The sequence below is a fragment of the Silurus aristotelis genome, assembly GCF_946808225.1.
Source record: "Silurus aristotelis genome assembly, chromosome: 8".
Taxonomy (NCBI): domain Eukaryota; kingdom Metazoa; phylum Chordata; class Actinopteri; order Siluriformes; family Siluridae; genus Silurus; species Silurus aristotelis.
This window is the reverse complement of record NC_139581.1, coordinates 13916629-13935852: the sequence shown is the minus strand read 5'-3', so window position 1 is coordinate 13935852 and position 19224 is coordinate 13916629. Positions and strand designations below refer to the sequence as shown.

Genomic DNA, 19224 nt, shown 5'->3' with positions numbered 1-19224 from the left:
TTAGGCCTGGGGCAGTTAGTGCTCCAGTTCATCTCAAAGGTGTTCAGTGGGATCAAGGTAAGCGCTCTATAGCAAGACAAGATCTTCAAATTCATCCCATGGAAGCCATGCTCACTTGTTCAAAGGGGCATTGTCATGTAGGTTTGGGTCTCCTAGATCAAGTGGAGGGAAAATGTAATGCTACGGCACCTAAAGACATCTTGTACAATTGTCTGACTCCAGCGTTGTGTTAACAGTTTGGGCAGAAAACCACATATGGCTGAAAAAGTCAATTGTTCAAGTCCTATGTGTATGAATGGTGTCAGGTGTATGTTGACACTATAGACAATAAAATAGACCCATTTCTTGCTAGCCATTTTTAATGATTAACTTTCACATCTATATTTGACAACCACAACAAGTACACATTTAATAGGCAAAACAGTTCAAAACAATAATATGTCCAGCACAAGACAATATATAAAGTTCATTCTAAATTGAGAGTTAAATAGTGAGTAAACACACAGCTATACACATCCTGGAGCTGCCTAATGCCACTGTGTTATACTTTATACAGTCCACTGTGAGACTTGGTCTTTTGTCAAAGACAATATAGACTGACTGATGCCTTCACACTCTACATATCAGAAACAGCAGATGAAGGCAACCACATTGGTGGGCTTGAAGATACATTTTATCCTATATTCCTCCTTCTACTTCCTAAAGGACACTCAAGGACACATCTGCCTATCATGAGTCCTAAATTGATTCCCATTAAACAGGTGAGTGGATATTAAAAGAAGAAGATGCTGTGATCCTGATCATGCTTTCATACATCTGTATGTTTTTAATCAGATAGTGAAAGATTAATTACATTTTAAGTTGGGATAGGAATCGTGTATTATTATTATTATTATTGCTATATAATGTTTCAAAGTTAACCTATTTTAGGAGTGCATTCACCCCCTCGCAATCATGTTAAGCAATTTGCAATCTGTTGTTCTGTCCAACCCACAAGATGCTAGAAACTATTTCTGTTGAAACACTGTAATAAGCATTTACGCACAATAGCACAATTAAATACATTCAACAAGAATGCCCAAGAAACCCCAGCATGCATAACCTGGAACACAAAACAATAAATTACAAAAGCAGTCTGCTGTTCACACTAGGGCTTGATAAACAGAAATGTGCTTTGTTACAATGAAAAACATTTTTCCAATAACCTTTTGGTCATAATCAACTGCCACATGTTCAGATACATCGTACATATACTTGTTTTGTATCATTCATTAACAAATACCAGAAGGACTTTATTAAAATACACTCCCCAGATTGCACAAAATAAATACATTTAAAAAATCTCAATTGCCAGTATCATTAGAAACTGTAAATAAGCTCTAGACCTGGATGAATATACATGAAACAGAACTGTTGCTGCCAATTTTGGGCTTCATGTCCAAATAGAACACAACATTTATACTCCCATGTCATAAACTGCCAAGTTTAAGGTGCATAGGGCCAAATTTGTGTATGACCTCAATCTCATAGAGATTGTGTATGTTTGAAGGTGAAAATGCTAATTGGGCACCACACACTAACTCAATTGTACCCAGCCAGTTGGAAATTTGACCAAAAATGGCAGGGAGCATTCTCAAAACACTGATTGAACCAAACTTTTATGCAGATCATGCCAGATTCCTGACTTGGGACAAAGTGTAGCTTCCTTTAACAAGTTCTAATGACCAATGTTTGCACTCAGCAATATATATGTAACATTAATATCTTAATGCATTGCATTGTTTTCTTGTGCTTTTAGGGCTTATTAAGCAGAGCATTATTTTAACATTTGAACAAAACCGCAAACTAATTTGGCATCAACTATGATGTATTAGTGCTAATCCAAGGATACAACAGCACATGCATGTTGTTCACGTACCTCTGCTTCAAACTGCTTAAGTGTGCTTATATTAAACATATGAGGAGTTTGTATTTCTGTATTAAATGTAATATATAATATTAAATTATACAATATCTAATTTAGTATAATATTAAAGCAAGAGGAACTTTTTTAATGTTCTATTGTGAAGGCATGCCAAATCAATCAAGATAATTTGAATCACAAATTATTGCTGTTTACTTTAGGTTTTCTGCGCTACAAAACACACTATAAAATACCAAAAACGAATGGATTGTCTTGTCATATTTATTACCCTTCAGGACATTACAGTTCCTCGTGCCTTCTGCAGCCTTCCGGTGGTAATGCACTCACCAAAAATGCTCTACAGTATATAGTGTATAATTTATAATCATAAATTAAAACCTTTACATTGTCTTTCACTTGCCAGTGGAACTGTATAAGAAGTGGTTAGTTTGGTTTGGAGATGTAGCTATTAGTAGACCTTATGCTTGAGATAATTCAAAGTAAGAGAGTATGACTGTATACATGAATACATATGACTGTTGCACACTGTTCATACACTGTTCACACACTTCACACTAGGCACAAAGGCATGTACACACAGTATTGAATATAAATGTTACAAATTATATCCACAGGCTTGCGTTCAGAGGCTTGCATTATTTAATACAACTATCTTGAAAGGGCAAATCCTCTTTGCAAGACCTCATTCACATTACTTGGCCTGATTTAATTCGCTAGATGTTTACACTGTAGCTGGATTTACTATACTTAACATTTTGAAGAAAGTGATATTTAAGCACAAGTAATATTTTTGCGTATAAGACCACACCCTCAGCACATGACATGCAGGTTCAATGTGCATGTGGGGAGAAGTTTGAGGATGTATGATTTTGCTTTGTGCTAGATAACCAGGACCCTCTTTGGTAGGCTGTGTTTAAATGTTAGGAGGATACAAGGAGGTGTTGGGTGTGGAAATTTCGTCACAGATGGAAAATGAGCTTTGATGATTGTAACATTTCGGTATGGTCTTTTTTTCCAAAAAGTCAGCTATTTTTAGAATATTAGAATTTTATATTAAGAATTCTTATATGAAGAATTTTAGACTTCAGATTGATTGGAGTTCAAATTCCAGCACCATCAAGCATCCAGCATGCTCGGTTGTGTATTTGTGTGTGGGGGGGCTTAGAGCTAAAATGAAATATTAAAAAATATTCATTGTGGTACATTTGGTTGAATGTTCTTAAATGAATAACCTGAATTCTAAGAGAGAAATTCCTAATAGTAAATATATTTAACTGACTGTCAGTTACATGCTTGGCTATTTTAGAAACAGAAAATACAATTTGAGCAACAGAAAAGGAGGAGCTTTGCATGGTTAAATTATTTCCCTGTTATATGCAAATGTCCTGCCTCAGCTCTGGTTTCTTCTAATACCCCTAAATTAGCTGTGTATTTTTTTGTCAGTACACTGAACTATGGTATATATGTTCATTTTTGACAAGTGTGTGTTCTTGCATTTTGAGAGCTTACCTACTCATTACCACAAATGTTGGCAAGTGATTTGACCTCCAGCTATGCAAACACATTATATTAACAACCTAACAGTCTCACAAGTCAGACAAAGGAGTGATGTGATTTACTCATTTTAGATGGATTAAACATACAGTTGCATGCGTGTTATACAGGCTTTTCAATAACTGCTTGGGAGTTTCCACTGGAAGATGTGCAGAGTAATACTGACTCACTTTAAACCAGGGGTTTATATAATATTGTAATTTTGTAGTCTGGTAGATTAATGTGTCTTTGCATATAATTTAGACATACACATTTTGTTAAATGACAGCAAAGTATTTTGAGCCAGGCATCAGTCTTAGGCTTAATTAGACCTTATGTTTGATTAATTTGACCTATGAAATAGAAAGGTATGTATAAGCTTGCATGTTTCTGTATAGTTAGTATAAAACTAATACAGCTTTCATCCAGCACTGCACATTTAAACCAAGCTAGCTCTAAAACCATGAGACTACAAACCTGCTGAAGCCTTGTATTGAGATCCAATCTGTGTGTATCTGAGGAAACAGAGAAAATGGTCAAAGAAGTCAAAAGTAACTGATAATGGTGTGACATGTTGTTCTGCTAGTGTGCTGGTTTCGAGCCCGTTTCCAACTACTATGTGCAACAAGGCTAGGTTGAGACGAAGGAGACTGTGGAGCTCAGAGAAACACTGCAAATGCATTGTGGGTGAAAGGTGGCTGCCACTCGGGAAGGGACCAGGAGATGATACTGGTGCCACGGTTCCGTGTAAGCTTGTGCATCCTCTTGGAAGCCCAGCCTGTAGGATTCAATCTAAAGGGATAAAAATTTCTGTCAACTGTTTGTTTTATTCATACAATTAAACATTGTTTATAATGTAAAAAAAAAACAATAATTAGAGCTTGAATAAAAATGTGGGGAAATAATCTCATAACCCTGCCTTATAATATATATGAGTGTATATGCAATACAGTGCTTTTAGTTATCACAGTGGAAAAGGCTGTGATGCCAATGCTTGATTTGACACCACTTTTCCACCACAACAAACCAGGCACTGTACATGCACCCTTGATAGTTATTTATACCATTTTATTAAAAGAGTTTTGAGAAGAAGTGGACTGGAGAATCAGATATAATAGAAAAAATAAAGAACCTGCTATGTACATACTGGTGGCAGAGATGTGTTTGTCTTGACTTGAAGAATTCCAGAGTCCCTGTCCCTCAGAGGGTGCAGGAGTGGGTACCTTCTCCTTCACCCCTTCATTGGTCTGAATGGGTGGGTTTGGAGCAGGTGGGCTTTCTTCGGATTTCTGTTGAGTTTCTAAATTCTGAAAACAGGTTGCACATAAATAACCTTTAAAAAAAAAATTATTATTATGGTCCCACATTGATGTTAGATCAATTTATTCATATTCCATATTTGCACATGATGATTTGGTTAATTATTTGTATTACCTCAGAATGATCACCCCCTGGCTCTTGGCTCACATTATCCCTTGATCCTGTTTTGGTCTTGATTTTGCTCTTCTGAGACTCAACCTTCACATTAACACCACCTATTATGCATCAGTAGACAGGGAATAAAATATCCATATTTTCAAAATATATAAAATAGTCATCATAAAGTTTCTTACCTGGCTTGTGGTTAATGTTGTCCTTGGAGCCAAATCTTGAAGAGACTTTGCCTAAATCAACTTTTTTATTCAGAATTTGAACCTGAAAAATGATAACAGTGGGAGGGTATTAGGTGTTCCACCACAATACAGACAACTCCTAAATAAAAGATGTCATTTTCTTTAACCAATATTAGGGGACCCCTAAATGTTTGCTCATAGATATTTCATAATTGACTTGAATTGAAACGTAAAAATCTTCTTGCTATTTCTCTGAGACTCTGAAGCTTTGAAACTCTTTTTTCATCTTTGCAATTATTCAAAGTTCGAAATGTGCCCTTGTTATATACACATGTAGCTCACAACCCTAGTATAATATGGACCCTTTTATTAAATCTACATTAAAATGTAATCATTATATAAAATAACATTTCTTAGAAATTACCTTACAATAAGTATGTGACAGAATATGACTAATTAGATAATAAAACGTACATTTCCTCCTCCGGGGATGTGCTTGATGTTGTCCTTGGAGCCACAGCGGGAGGTGATGTGACTGAAGTCCATTTTTTTGTGTACTATATGAACCTTTACAAATACAGTTATTAGGTCACTTTACAGTTCCTAAAGATTAAGGTCAATTTTATTATTGATTATTATTGAAATTGTTTTATGTTGTGATAACTGAAATCGTACTAAACATATCGTCTTTTTCTTACTTTTAGGGTAAGACAAGAAGAATTCTACAATCATAAAAACATGCAGTATTCTTTCCCTAGCCCACTGTACCTTTCCTCCACTGGGCTGGTACTTCATGTTGCCTGTGGAACCAATCTTTGAGGACACATTCTTTAGATCAGGCATGGGTGTGTTAGAGATTCGAGTGTTGCGTGGTGCTCGTGGCACTGGGGGCTTCTTTGTCTGGGGCACCTGTTTGGGCACAGGAGGTTTGGTGATACGGGAGGGCCGAGGGGCTCCATCAGTTGATGCTGCACTGGTTGCATTTGTAGAGGTCTTCATCATTGAGGGTTTAACTTCAGCAAGAGAGTGAAAAACACAAACAGGGCAGTTATTGCTCTTGTTCTTAAATTAATAACATGTTAAGTCATAGGTCAAGAGATTTGATCCAGAGAATCATTACAATATTTCAAATTAATCATTGATATAGCATTATAGTTTAATTAAAGATTATACTATATATTATAGCAAAATTATGCTATGCAAGTTACTTTTCAAAAAACCTTTTTTTTTCTTTTTCTAAATCCTACCTGTGGAGGTACCGGTCTTGGTGCCAGCAGAGCCTTTTGGAGCTGATGCCCCATTAAACTTTGGAACTGGAGGCTTCCTCTGGGCTGAAGTATTGTTTTCAGAGGTCTATGTAATAACAATGTATTTAGACCACATATTCTTACAAACTAAAAATATTTTTGTTTCAATATTTTCCTTTTATTTAACTTCTATGATAATATATATATTTTTTATTTGTCATATTTGTATTTGAGAACCTGTATCATACCATGTTTACCTTTGCCAAATGGGACGAAGTGATGCCAGGAGGCTTCTTGGTGCCAGTAGGAGATGTTTTCTTGGCCACAGGGCCTTTTTTATTTGCTGATTTGGAGGTGATGCCAGAATTTTCTCCAGTTACATGTGAACTTGGTTTTGACAAATTCTGTTTGTTGGACTGCATGTGTTTTCATAGTATATCCACATGTAAACATAATGAATATAAAGGGGTATCTTAGAATCAAACACGCTCTTGAATGTGTAAAAAAACCTTCCTTCAAGCCGTCCAAACTTTCTTTTCCTTATATGACAATTATTACAACAATGTCAACATTTAAACATAACCACACAAAGTTACGTTTATGTCGTTTATCCTCTACACATACCTTAACTTTATCAAGACTGATCAAATCTTTAGTTCCATTAGATGCAGTGGTTTTGCTGGTCTCCTTGGCAGCTTTTACATTCTTCTCATTCTTGACTGTCTTATCCACTTTTTCGCCACCATTCTTCTTCTCCTCCTTCATGTCCTTTTTTATCTCTTCAGTATTATTCACTTTCTCAAGTTTTCCATTCTTCTCCGTTTTGCAGTCCTGTTTCTCTTTGTCCTGGATCCTGCCCACATTGTCCACTTTCTTGGTATCAGCCTTCTCTGTGTTTTCAGGTGTGTTTATAATATCTGCCTTTGAAGAAGTGTCCATTTTCTCTATCTTCTCTTTTGCAGTAGTGTCTTCTTTTACTTTAAAAAAGACAAACAAGAAGCTTACATCTACACATTTCTTCTTTCAAGCCCTAAGCTTTTCACATCAGGAGCAGGAGGAAGTGTCTCAAAAAACATTGTAATAAAAAAAAAAAAATCTATCTGCCAAAGTGAAGGAAAAAAATGTCAAATTAATTATTACAAATGTGTATCAATATGCTACATCTTATCAATGAGTTAATATCATCTCAAGTAATAATTATAAAGACTGAACTTCTATATGAAAATATGTGTAAAAGAAGTTGTAGCATGGTTGAGCATGAGTGAATGCTGGATCAGTGGAACAAGATAAAGGGGTATTGACTAAAAACGAGGTACACCTGAGCCCTGTTGTCTGATGTATATTTATGTAAGCTCTTTTTCTACTGACTACAACACTAAATCTCATATGTTCTAGGCCTTGGTCTGCAGCCTGTTGGTAACTTGTAATTCAGCAGCAGAAAGATGGAACAATTTATGTGCTTCAAATGATCAAGAGCTTCAGAACTTCCATCATCACTGTTCCAGTCATTCACATTCATAATTTGCAGAGAACAAATGACAATACATTCTGGGAGAAAGTTATAACAAAACTACATTGTAAGATGTCTTACCTGATTTACATGAAGTGTTCGTCAAATAATGCCATCCATAAATTGAAAGAGAAAATACAATAAAGCATCATTATTAGTAGATTGATTGTAATAGTAAATATTTTACCTTTAATTATGCCAGGAGAGGACAAAAAAAAATCTGTTTGAGTAATTTATCTTATGTAAACAATTCCAAATAAATTAAAGCTCTTAATAAAGTATGCATAATTAAACACAAAATAAAAAACATACACAAGGAATAGCTGCAAGACAAGAAAAAGAGAGTTTGCTGTTATCCTTTCCAGAGAAAAGGCTTATATGATGCAATGATTAGCAGTCTGCATGTTATAACAGCACTGACCTTTCATCACATGCTGTAAGTATCAATAAATGAGGATTTCCCATTAGAAATTGACCTGGAATTAATTTTCTTAATAAATCAGCAACACACTTTGTCCACTGCGACACACATAGCTCTCATGCAGTCTTATTCAATGATGCATCACAGGGAGTTCAGCCTTTCAGTTCATACTTAATTAAGTTCAAAGCTCCAGAGTCAGTATGAGAAAGACTTCCTGCAGACTTTGTATCTTAAGAGTGATTCATCTTAGGTGTCACCCAAATTTAATATTTATTTAACTTGTTCCTTACTTGGTCACAGATTATCTGAAACCATCTGTCCTTGAAACAGTCACGTCATTTGTGAAGGCATTAACTCATCACTTGGAGCAATAATGGAAACTTCTGGAGTTAGATTAGTCAAAATATTATGCTATATTGTATCATCTCCCCCGATCTCTTCTATAACAAATTAGTCATATTTCAGTATCAATTCTTCCTTCTTGGTTAGCTCAACCAGGTGAATCATATTTATGAGCTCAGAACACAGCACTACGTTTAAACCAGACTCCAAAGAATGCTGTTGCTCACTATTTGTCACATTTGCATTATTGTGAAGTAGCACTGACTTCCCAATAATGCAAATGTGACAAATAGTGAGCAACAGCATTCTTTGGAGTCTGGTTTAAACGTAGTGCTGTGTTCTGAGCTCATAAATATGATTCAACCAGGTGAATCATATTTATGAGCTCAGAACACAGCACTACGTTTAAACCAGACTCCAAAGAATGCTGTTGCTCACTATTTGTCACATTTGCATTATTGGGAAGTCAGTGCTACTTCACAAATTAGTTTTGTCTGCTCCCTGACATTTTAAAATGGACAAAAAAGTGGATCAGGGGCACACACAGTATTTCAGCTAGCTAAAATGAATTCATCATGTATTAGGTAATATAGCTGTTTTCTACATTGTATTGGCTATTCAAATGTACCGACTTTAAATTGCTGCATATTGCCAGTAATACTCTTGCAAAAGCAATAGGACAACTGTTTCAGTCTAATTTCTATTACTTTTGGTGTAAGTTATTACTTAATGGAGTAGTGGATAATAAGACTGGCACCAGTCTAAACAATGTCTAATTAGTGAGAACTACAACAGAGGAAGAGGTTGAACTCCCAATAACCTTTTACAACAAAAACTGACTGCAGTGAGTTATATCCAGAACGATAGATAAAAACTCCAGTATTTATTAAGCCCTGTATCTGAATCTAAATGAATTTGGGTTGTTATACAGGAATTAATTTTAAAGCATATTTTTTTCTGAATAACTTGAGACTAGAAAGAAATATATGTATTTACAAGAATAAGAAATATCTAGATCAGCTAAAATGTCTTGGGGGTTTACAGGGTTAATTCAATACTGGACCTTTTTGTCATTCAACATTAATCCAACTCTTATCGATATGTTAATAAACAATAGTTTACTAGAGTAGTTATGCGATTCTTATCAACTATAGGCACAGCTAAGCAGAAGAGGGCCCACATCTTTGAGCCATGCACTAAGGAAACGGTCTCCATATATTCTTCACCAACCTTGGTGGGACTTTGCCAGTGGTGGTTCCTGGTGCTTTGTTTGAGAAGTGAGGGAAGTAGGACCTGCAGTATTTTGGCTTACTACAAAGCTGGAAGAGTCTGACGGGGAGGGACCACTTAAAGATGAATTGTTCTGGAAGGTTTTGGTGTCTGCAAATTGCCCAGAGATGGCATGTGCAGTTGCTTCAAGGCCAGAGGTAAGATTTGGGCTCTGAGATATACCAGGGTTGTTAGTCAGTATGATGGTATTCTCCTGAATTATTGTTGATGTGATGGCCAATTGAAGTGTAGCTGTGAACGAAGGTGATAAACCTTCTTGTTCATCAATAATGGTACAAGGGTCTTTGGCCTCATTCATTTCAGGAAAAAGCATATCCACATCTATGTCCATTTCTGTATTTGGGTCAAGAGCAAGAGAGTGGCTACCTGAATCTGGTATATTGGCCCACTCTTCAGGGAGCTTCATTCTGGTCTTAGTTTTCTTTGCCTGGATTCGTCCACCACCCCACTCTCGAATTTCACTCTTCCAGCTCTCACCGTTATCAGGGGCTGAGTCTTCTTGGTTTGAGCTTTTAGACTGGGTTTTCTCAGGAGATCTGAGGCATTCCAAGAGACTATATGCTTCTTCAGTAGTTTCACATTTCGTTTTCTTCTGCTGTACAGCCTCATCTGACCCTTCATTTGATGTGGCTTCTTTATGTGGAACCCCTTGGTAACCCAAAGGTTCTGAGAGACTTTGCTCTGCCTTGTTGGGGGAATGGGTAAGCATGGCCTGACCTGTCAAGGAGCATTCCTCTTGATTTTACAAAGAGGAAGAGGAAGTGTCATTTTTATTTACTATGCAAACAATAATTTATGAACAGTTGGATTCAAAATGCATCACCATTACATAATCCTATAATATAAAAGCCAATACTGATGTTGGTACTAGTGATCTATTCACCACATCATAAAGAAATCCGCATTAAACATGTGCAAATAGTGAAGCTCTCAAACTTATTTTGCAATGTAAATATCAGATGACTAGAAAAAGTGCAGTCAAACGATTTTAGCATAAATATGTATGGTAGTGTTTCAAGGTAATTAAAAGAGAGGAGATGCACCAGACAATGTTCTTAAGAATAGTAAAATACAAGGAAAACAACTCTAAACATGTGTGTTTAGCCTGGTATATATGTGAAGGAAAAATATTTGGTTAATACAAAATAAAATCAGGTCAACATTTTTGAGAACATTTCTGATTATATGATTCTGTCCAATCACCTGATTACAATGATGGCTTGTGTCAAGTTGCCAGTGTGATTGACAAGTTCGAGACAGTTTGTTATCCCTTTTACCTAGACAGCACGGCCAGTTTTTCCCCTCTGGCTCCAGGCCATAGACAGCTGTGAGATTATTGTAATTTTTAGTTATGATCTCCAAAAAATTAGGCTTAACTCTTCACAATTGATTTTGCTGAAATTTTTCATTTCTCATTTGTAATATTTAATAAACAAAAATTTCATATTCAACTATCAGAAACAAGCTTTTGTAAATTGAATACCTGCCTGACTGTGGTATTTACTTACACATTGATTCGCCATTCCTAATATGACTTTCAGGTTTATTAAATCACATTTTAAGTGAAGAATTAATCTATTGCCATTAATACTATGACGTTCTTTGCACATTTGGTAGAAATTGCCTTAACACTGTTGATCATGTAAAAAACAAGACATGCTCTTTTGCTTATATTAAAAAAACACATTTCTCCATATACCCCTACTGGTAAACATACACATTATTTATAGGTTTATCAAGAATAAATGTATTTTATGCACAAAATGGTGCAGTAAAGCAGGGCCCTAGAATGTAAACAGTCTGAAAATGGTTTAATTGTCTTTAAATTTAGTATGATCACAACAGAATTTTACATTTTCAGCAGACTGATCGTGTTTACACTTGTTTTTCAATAACTCAAATATATTACATGTTTGCAATTTAAAAGAAGTATTATGAGCTAAAAAAAATGTTTGTTTTTATTTCAAAAATTGGATGATGGATGAAAATTGTGAAAATACAGTAATATACAATTGTGACGCTCTTGTCCTTAATAGGCTCAAGTTTAAAAATAACCAGACTTTAGTTGATAAGTTAACATAATCTCAGTTATTTTTAAGACAAAAATTTACCTATGCATGAATGCCAAATAGTGACATTTTTGGTCAATGTTTAGTTAATATTGGAAGTCTACTTTAACTGCACAGGTCTACAATGTGATAGATAAAAAAGACATTTACCTGCAGGTTTGTCCAAGATATTGTGAGTGATTGTGTCAGATGGTTTATTGGGTGCCAGGAGTGGTTTTGACGGTTCATTAGAAGGTAGAATTGATGTCATCTGAGATTCAGCCATTGTGGGCGGTTTAGAAGACTGAAAGGGGGGCAGTCCCATATTCATATTAGCACTTGGATTTATTCCTTGCTGAGTGAGACCTGCTGAGCACAACAGAAGAAACATGCTACATTGATAAAAGCTATGAATTCCACAAATTTGCCATATTACAAATAGTATGTAATTACAATATTTTAGATAAAATGCACTCTGATCCATTGGCTGATATGTCAGGTATGACTTAGCAACAATAACAAAGATACCGTATCTTATAATTCCTCCTGATAATTATTCATGCATTCATCTCCAATTAGAGTTTTATCTTGGTCAAGGTCAAAGCGGATCTGGAGCCCGTCTGAGGAAAGCCAGGAAGTGGCAGAATTTGGGGATCAATATAATGAATTATTATAAAGTGTAATATAAATTAAGTTGTTACTAGTTTAGCTTAATAGATAGTGCTACAGGGTATATCTCATTGATTTTACAACAATAATTATATTATTATGATATTTTACTGTATTAGCTAAATAACTGACTTCTTCTTATTTTGGCTTCTGCCATTAGGGGTCGCCACAGCGGATTATCGGTCTCCATACCCCTCTGTCCTCTACATCTGCCTCTGTCACACCAAATACCTGCATGTCTTCCTTCACCACATCCTCCACAGTTTTCCTCTTTCCCCCCTTCCTGGTAGCTCCATCCTCATAATTTTTCTAACAATATACCCCATGTCCCTCCACTGCACATGTCCAAACCATCTCAATCTCACCACCCTCATGTTGTCTCCAAAACGTCCTACATGCGCTGTCCCTCTAATAAACTCATTTCTAATCCTGTCCATCCTTGTCATTCCCAACAAAAACCTTAACATCTTCCACTCTGCTGCTCCACCTCCTGTCTTTTACTTAATGCCACTGTCTCTAAACCATACAACATCGCAGGTCTTACCACAATCCTATAGACTTTCCCTTTCACTCTCGCAGATACCCTACTATCACAAATCACTCCTGCTATCACTCTTCTCCACCCACTCCACCCTGCCTGCACTCTTTTCTTTACTTCTCTAACACACACTCCATTACTTTTCACTGTTGACCCCAGGTACCTGAACTCCTCCACCTTCTACACCTCTTCTCCCTGCAACCTCACCACTCCACTGCCCTCCCTCTCATTCACACAAATATACTCTCTCTTACTCCTGCTGACCTTCATTCCCCTTCTCTCCAGCGATTACCTCCACCTCTCCAGGCTCTTTTCAACCTAGCTCCCTACTATCACCACAAATCACAATATCATCCGCAAACTAATCATAGTCCAGGGAAACTCCTGTCTGACCTCGTCTGTCAACCTGTCCATCACCACTGCAAACAGGAAATGGCTTAGAGCTGATCCTTGATGCAGTCCAACCTTGACCTTGAACCAGACTGTTGTTCCTACTGCACACTTCACTGCTGTCACACTGTCCTCATACATGTCCTGCACCACCCTCACATACTTCTCTGACACACCGGACTTCCTCATACAATACCACAACTCCTCTCTCGGCACCCTGTCGTGCACTTTCTCTAAATCCACAAACACACAATGCAACTCCTTCTGACCTTCTCTTTACTTCTCCATCAACATTCTTAAAACAAATGTGGTGCTCTTCCTTGTCATAAAACCATACTGTTGCTCACAGATGGTCACCTCTTCTCTCAGCCTGGCTTCCACTACTCTTTCCCATAACTTCATGGTGTGACTGATCAACTTAATTCCACTGTAGTTACTGCACATCTACCTTATTCTTATAAACAATCTGGTTAAAAAACTGACTAAAAGTACTTATTATATTATAATTAATAATTATGCCAAACATCTTCAGGTCAGCACACTGATGCAATGGCACATTTTACAGTTACAAGATCTGTTTGATCCTGATTTCAAGGTCCTGTCTGTGGAAATATTCTGTCAAAGGTGGGAAGTAACAAAGTACAAATAATTTGTTACTGTACTAAAGTAGATTTTTCTAGTATAAGTACTTTACTTCACTATTTATTTTTTAGAAAAATTTTTAATTTCACTCATTAGATCTTTTACACAAATATCCATACTTTCTACTTCTTACATTTTTTAAACAGGCTTATTACTTTAGTTTTAATCTTTTTGGCGAAATGTCAATATTTTTTCTTCTCATTGCACCCCATTTTTAGCACATCAATATTTTTTAATTTAAATTTATTTAAAATAAATAAAAATTAATTTATAATTTCCTGGCTATCATGCACCACAGACATAGGCTAGTTTACCAAGCTAACAACAAGCATGGCAGAAGGCAACAAGAAGTTAAGCTAATGTGGAGGAGACAGGGGGAGTCAGCAATTTAAACAAGACTGAAAACAGAGACATTCCTGATCACCTGATCATCATCATCTTTGCTCTACTTGTGTTCTACGTGGTGGTTATATCAACCTGGATACAGGCATTAGGTAACAAAATTTAAATTAGTTTTGTATTAATATATAAATATGATGTGAGGTCCTGTTACCAGCGTGACACTAAAACAAGTAGTAGTAATAGCTACTTTTGAGTTAAGTACATGTCTTTGTTAAGTACTTCTTTACTTTCTCTTGAATAAAAAAGTATAGTTAGTACTTTTACCAGAGTATTTTAAAACATGAGTATCTGTACTTCTACTTGACTGAAGGATGTGTGTACTTTTGCCATCTCTGTATTCTCTGCATGTTCTTGTCATGTCTGCAATGGTTTCTTCAGGGCCTGACCTCCTAAAGACATGCCAGTGTGTGCATTAGCTAAAATAAACTGTCCCTAACTGTGAATGATTGTGTAAATGTGTGTGTTTAGTGCCCAGTGTTGAACTTGTATCCCACCCTTGGTGCATTCCCACCTCATGCAGTGTTTCCAGGAAAGACTCCAGATACACCAAAATCCTGACTAGGATAAAGTGGTTAAATAAAAGTGAGCTGGAGTAACAGTGAGAGTCCATATTTTATAGATAACTGCAATATAAATATACATATAGTTTTATAGTTATTAATGCTTTTTCAACAACACATTCTGTTTTTTAAGAACGTTTTTAAATGCCTTTTCTCCTTACCAAACATATTTGTTTTACGGGTCTGGCCAAAACCATTTTCCCCCAGAGAACCCTGGCACTGATTCCCAATCTGTCCTACAGACAATCCAGAAATTATGCTGGTGTCTGTAACAGTAAAGAGAATGGAAAGGTAAACACTGTATATTTGCCATGGCATACACAAAGTCTGTGTTCATTGAGCTTTGTCACTTTGGCCAAATAGCACTAATATTTTGGGTCTAATCTGACAGCTAGCTTCATGATCTGTGATAGCTTGATTTAACATGTGCCCGGTCAGTGTTGGCAGGGAGAAACAAGACCAGGGCCCATCCATACTCCTGATCAGTTATAATGAGAGAGGCCGTCAAGGATGGGTGTTGCTGAAATGAGAAGACAGGAAGAGACCGTGGAACCATTTTTATTACTACACAACCAGCTGTGACCATCTTAGTTTTCAGCTGCACTCTGTGTCAGGTGTATCACAGAAGAAGACTATAAATAGGATGCTCTCTAAGCCATTGTTTTTTGTTTATTTTTTTTATTATTATTTGACATGCTTGGATTCTATGGTTAAAGACTGTACAAATAGACTTTGATATTAGAAATTATACATATTTGAGCAATACATTGAATAATAAGGTAACTATTAATTTGAAAGATTTTCCTAGTATAATGCATGTTAGACATTTCAATATGACATTTTAAAATATTTCAAAATGTTTAAAGATTGCTTACCTTCTTTTTTCCCACCAGTTTTATCTATAGGGTCTCCCATTTTCATTTCAAAACTCCTTGCTCCTGTGGTAGCCAAATTATCTTTCTTTACCAGACTGTCTTGGCCAGATTTGGGTGCTCCATTTGTATGAATATCACCTTTAAAATCCATTGTCTTGGTCAGGCTGAAAATCAGATATAGGGTCCAGACAAATGATAATTTGCTCATATGCAGTAGACTAAATGTTACTGCTGTAGTGAAAAAGCTTATTAAATCTTAGTAATGGCAAAAAAATGTTATGCCCATACAGTTACATAATACAATTGCAACTTGCTATATAACACAAAGACAGATTGCACATGATTGTCAGATCATTGGAATATGATGATAAATGAAAACACTTTCGCAAACACTTATTTGAATGTCTGAGGATGGTTAGCATGCTTACAGTACAATAACAGGTTTTGATACTAAAACAGCATTTCATAAATTAATTTCAATCGAGACAAGCAGCATTTCAGGCAAAATACAATTATGCATAAATTAACAGCAGTAAATATTTACAATCTCGCTTATCAAACTTGAATTTTATGTAAATAATATATTCAATAAAATAGTGGAATATCTTACTGTCACAGATGCAGATATGCAACTGCAATAACTGGAACAATACTAGTATTAGTAAAAAAGCTTTATGCTGTCTTGGAGGAGAAGAAATTGATCTCGAACCCTTCCAGCGTCAGATTTATGAAATCTAAAACCATATGCAACTGTTAAAACCCCACTGCTTTGTCCCACCCAACAGCTTCTAATACATGTCAGGCTGCCCGAAATTCTTTTTTTCCCAGAATAAAATTAATATATGATAAAACAGGTACTAAATGTAAAGTTTGATCATTGTAATAATCTCAGACGACATGTCTGCGTCTTTTCTGGCGCAGTTTTCGACCTCTGATGTCACGCAGCATCCTCTGACTAGAGAGGCAGTGACGTCAGCACCCAGGCCTCTATTGGCATAAAACGCAGGAAAATAACACATACAGACATCTGTCCATATCATCCTCCACATCTGGTCAAATTGAGGAAACAAAAAAATATCTGCTCATACTAGGGATGATTTGCGTCAATAGGAGAAACTAATCCTGCGACATTCATAATCATTAACCCGTACATAACGCATTAACAGCGCGCCTGATAATAAACGCCCCCCCCCCAAACACACACACACACACACACACACACACACACACACACACACACCATGTCAATGCATATAACGGTGTCCGATCGATTAACGCCTCATGCATTCATTACGCTCAATTATTTTACGCTCATCCCATTTCAGCAGGTTATCACATCGACATTTTTTTCTTTTGCCACAGTCTGTTATTTTCCACTGCAGATACACTGATCCGGCTTCATATCCGCTTTTAAGAATCACTCACCTCTCAAGTAGCTTTAAAAAGGAATGATGGGCTGCTTGTCTCCGTTTACGGTCAGGTGCACCTCCGCGTTCAATCTGTAAGAACGCAGACACGCACACACTTACGCGCGTGCACAGGCAGATAAACCCCGCCCCTTACATGATTTATCCAATCACAGCTGGGAAACACGTCTGGAGCTTTCCCGACTGTCTAACTGAAAAGTACCTTTATTCCCTACAATAATTATTTACTGTTATTAGACTGTATTACAAATGACGTGAGGTGAGTTGTCAGCTACTTCAAACGAACTACTACATTTGGATGGAAAAAAAACCCAGAATTGCCCATAAAGCATGGTTAAAAAAATAATAGTTAATAATATATAATATAATATAATATAATATAATATAATATAATATAATATAATATAATATAATATAATATAATATAATATATAAAAAAAATAGTTAATAATAGTTAAACAAATGCCCCACCCCTTTTTTTTATATAAAAAAGCTTGAATTTTTTAAGTGTTATCTAGTAGTTGTTAATAAACGTAGCTTAAGGCAGCTCAGTGGGTAAGGTGTTGGTTTACCGATTAACAAGTCCCCGCAAAGTTGTGGGTTCAAAGCCTGGCATCACCAAAGCTAATCTTTTTATTTCTCTTTTAAAATCTAATATATTGTCTACTTTGTGACATTAAACTGTAAATCTATTTGTTAATTAAAGAGACCTGTTTTAAATATTGTTTTATTTCGTTGTCTTCTTTGAAACACTTGTTTGGCCTACTTTTAATATTAGTTACATGATGTTGAAATGTAGGAAAAGAAGCCATTTGTGTTATTAGTCCTATTGACTGCTTGCTCTAGGGGCAAGAGATAGCTCAGAAGGTAAGGTGTTGGTTTACAAATTAACAAATCCCCACAAGGTCGTGGCTTCAAACCCTGGCTTTTACATGGTAGAATTTTTATTTCTCTTTTAAAATCTAATATATTGTCTACTTTGTGACATTAAACTGTAAATCTATTTGTTAATTAATGAGACCTGTTTAAAATAGTGTTTTTCTTTTTCTTTTAAAATCTAAAATATTGTCTACTTTGTGACATTAAACTGTAAATCTATTTGTTAATTAAAGAGACCTGTTTAAAAGATTACTTTATTTATTTGTCTTTTTTTTTTTTTTTTACTTGTTTGGCCTACTTTTAATATGAGTTACATAGTGTTAAAGTATGGAAAAGAAGCCATGCTGGTTCATTAGGCTTATTGACTGCTTACACAAGACAGATCTGATAGCTCAGTGGATAAAGCAAAGGTTTACTGGTCAGCAGGTCCCCACAAGGTTGTGGGTTCAAGCCCCATCATTGACATGGTAGAGTTTTTTATTTATTTTTTATTTTTTAATATAATAGTTTGTCTACTTTGTGATATTAAACTGTAAATCAATTTGTTAATTAGAGAGACCTGTTTAAAAGATTGCTTTATTTATTTGTGTTTTTTTTTTTTTTTTACTTGTTTGGCCTACTTTTAATATGAGTTACATAGTGTTGAAGTATGGAAAAGAATCCATGCTGGTTTATTAAGCTGGTATTGACTGCTTGCACAAGACAGATCTGATAGCTCAGTGGGTAAAGCATAGGTTTACTGTTCAGCAATCGTTTGTCTCGTCTTTTACATTAAACTGTAAATCGATTTGTTAATTAGAGAGACCTGTTTAAAAGATGGCTTTATTTATTTGTCTTTTTTTTTTTTTTTTAACTTGTTTGGCCTTCTTTTAAAATGAGTTACATAGTGTTGAAGTATGGAAAAGAAGCCATGC

General features: G+C 35.8%; 1 protein-coding gene across 1 annotated transcript; it reads right to left on the bottom strand.

Annotated features, from left to right (window-relative positions):
• Window positions 1–3394: 3394 nt before the first annotated feature.
• LOC310730277 (uncharacterized protein) lies at window positions 3395–17559 on the bottom strand. Its single transcript, XM_083549154.1, has 14 exons — window positions 17430–17559; window positions 16005–16168; window positions 15291–15395; window positions 12100–12294; window positions 9821–10615; window positions 6942–7294; window positions 6575–6733; window positions 6318–6423; window positions 5839–6083; window positions 5545–5637; window positions 5071–5152; window positions 4892–4992; window positions 4605–4764; window positions 3395–4249 (listed from the first exon to the last, which is right to left on the bottom strand). The coding sequence occupies exons 2-14, from the start codon at window positions 16153–16155 to the stop codon at window positions 4245–4247; spliced, it is 2550 nt and encodes an 849-aa protein (XP_083405280.1). The 5' UTR covers window positions 16156–16168; window positions 17430–17559; the 3' UTR covers window positions 3395–4244.
• Window positions 17560–19224: the final 1665 nt, after the last annotated feature.

Bases quoted from the DNA above. Each gene is read 5' to 3' on its own strand.
- LOC310730277 (XM_083549154.1), bottom strand. From the start codon at position 16,155: ATGGATTTTAAAGGTGATATTCATACAAATGGAGCACCCAAATCTGGC. The intron at 15,396-16,004 runs GTAAGCAATCTT...TTACTGTTACAG, and splicing joins AACTGGTGGGAAAAAAGAAG to ACACCAGCATAATTTCTGGA. The intron at 5,153-5,544 runs GTACGTTTTATT...ATCATTTTTCAG, and splicing joins ACATCCCCGGAGGAGGAAAT to GTTCAAATTCTGAATAAAAA.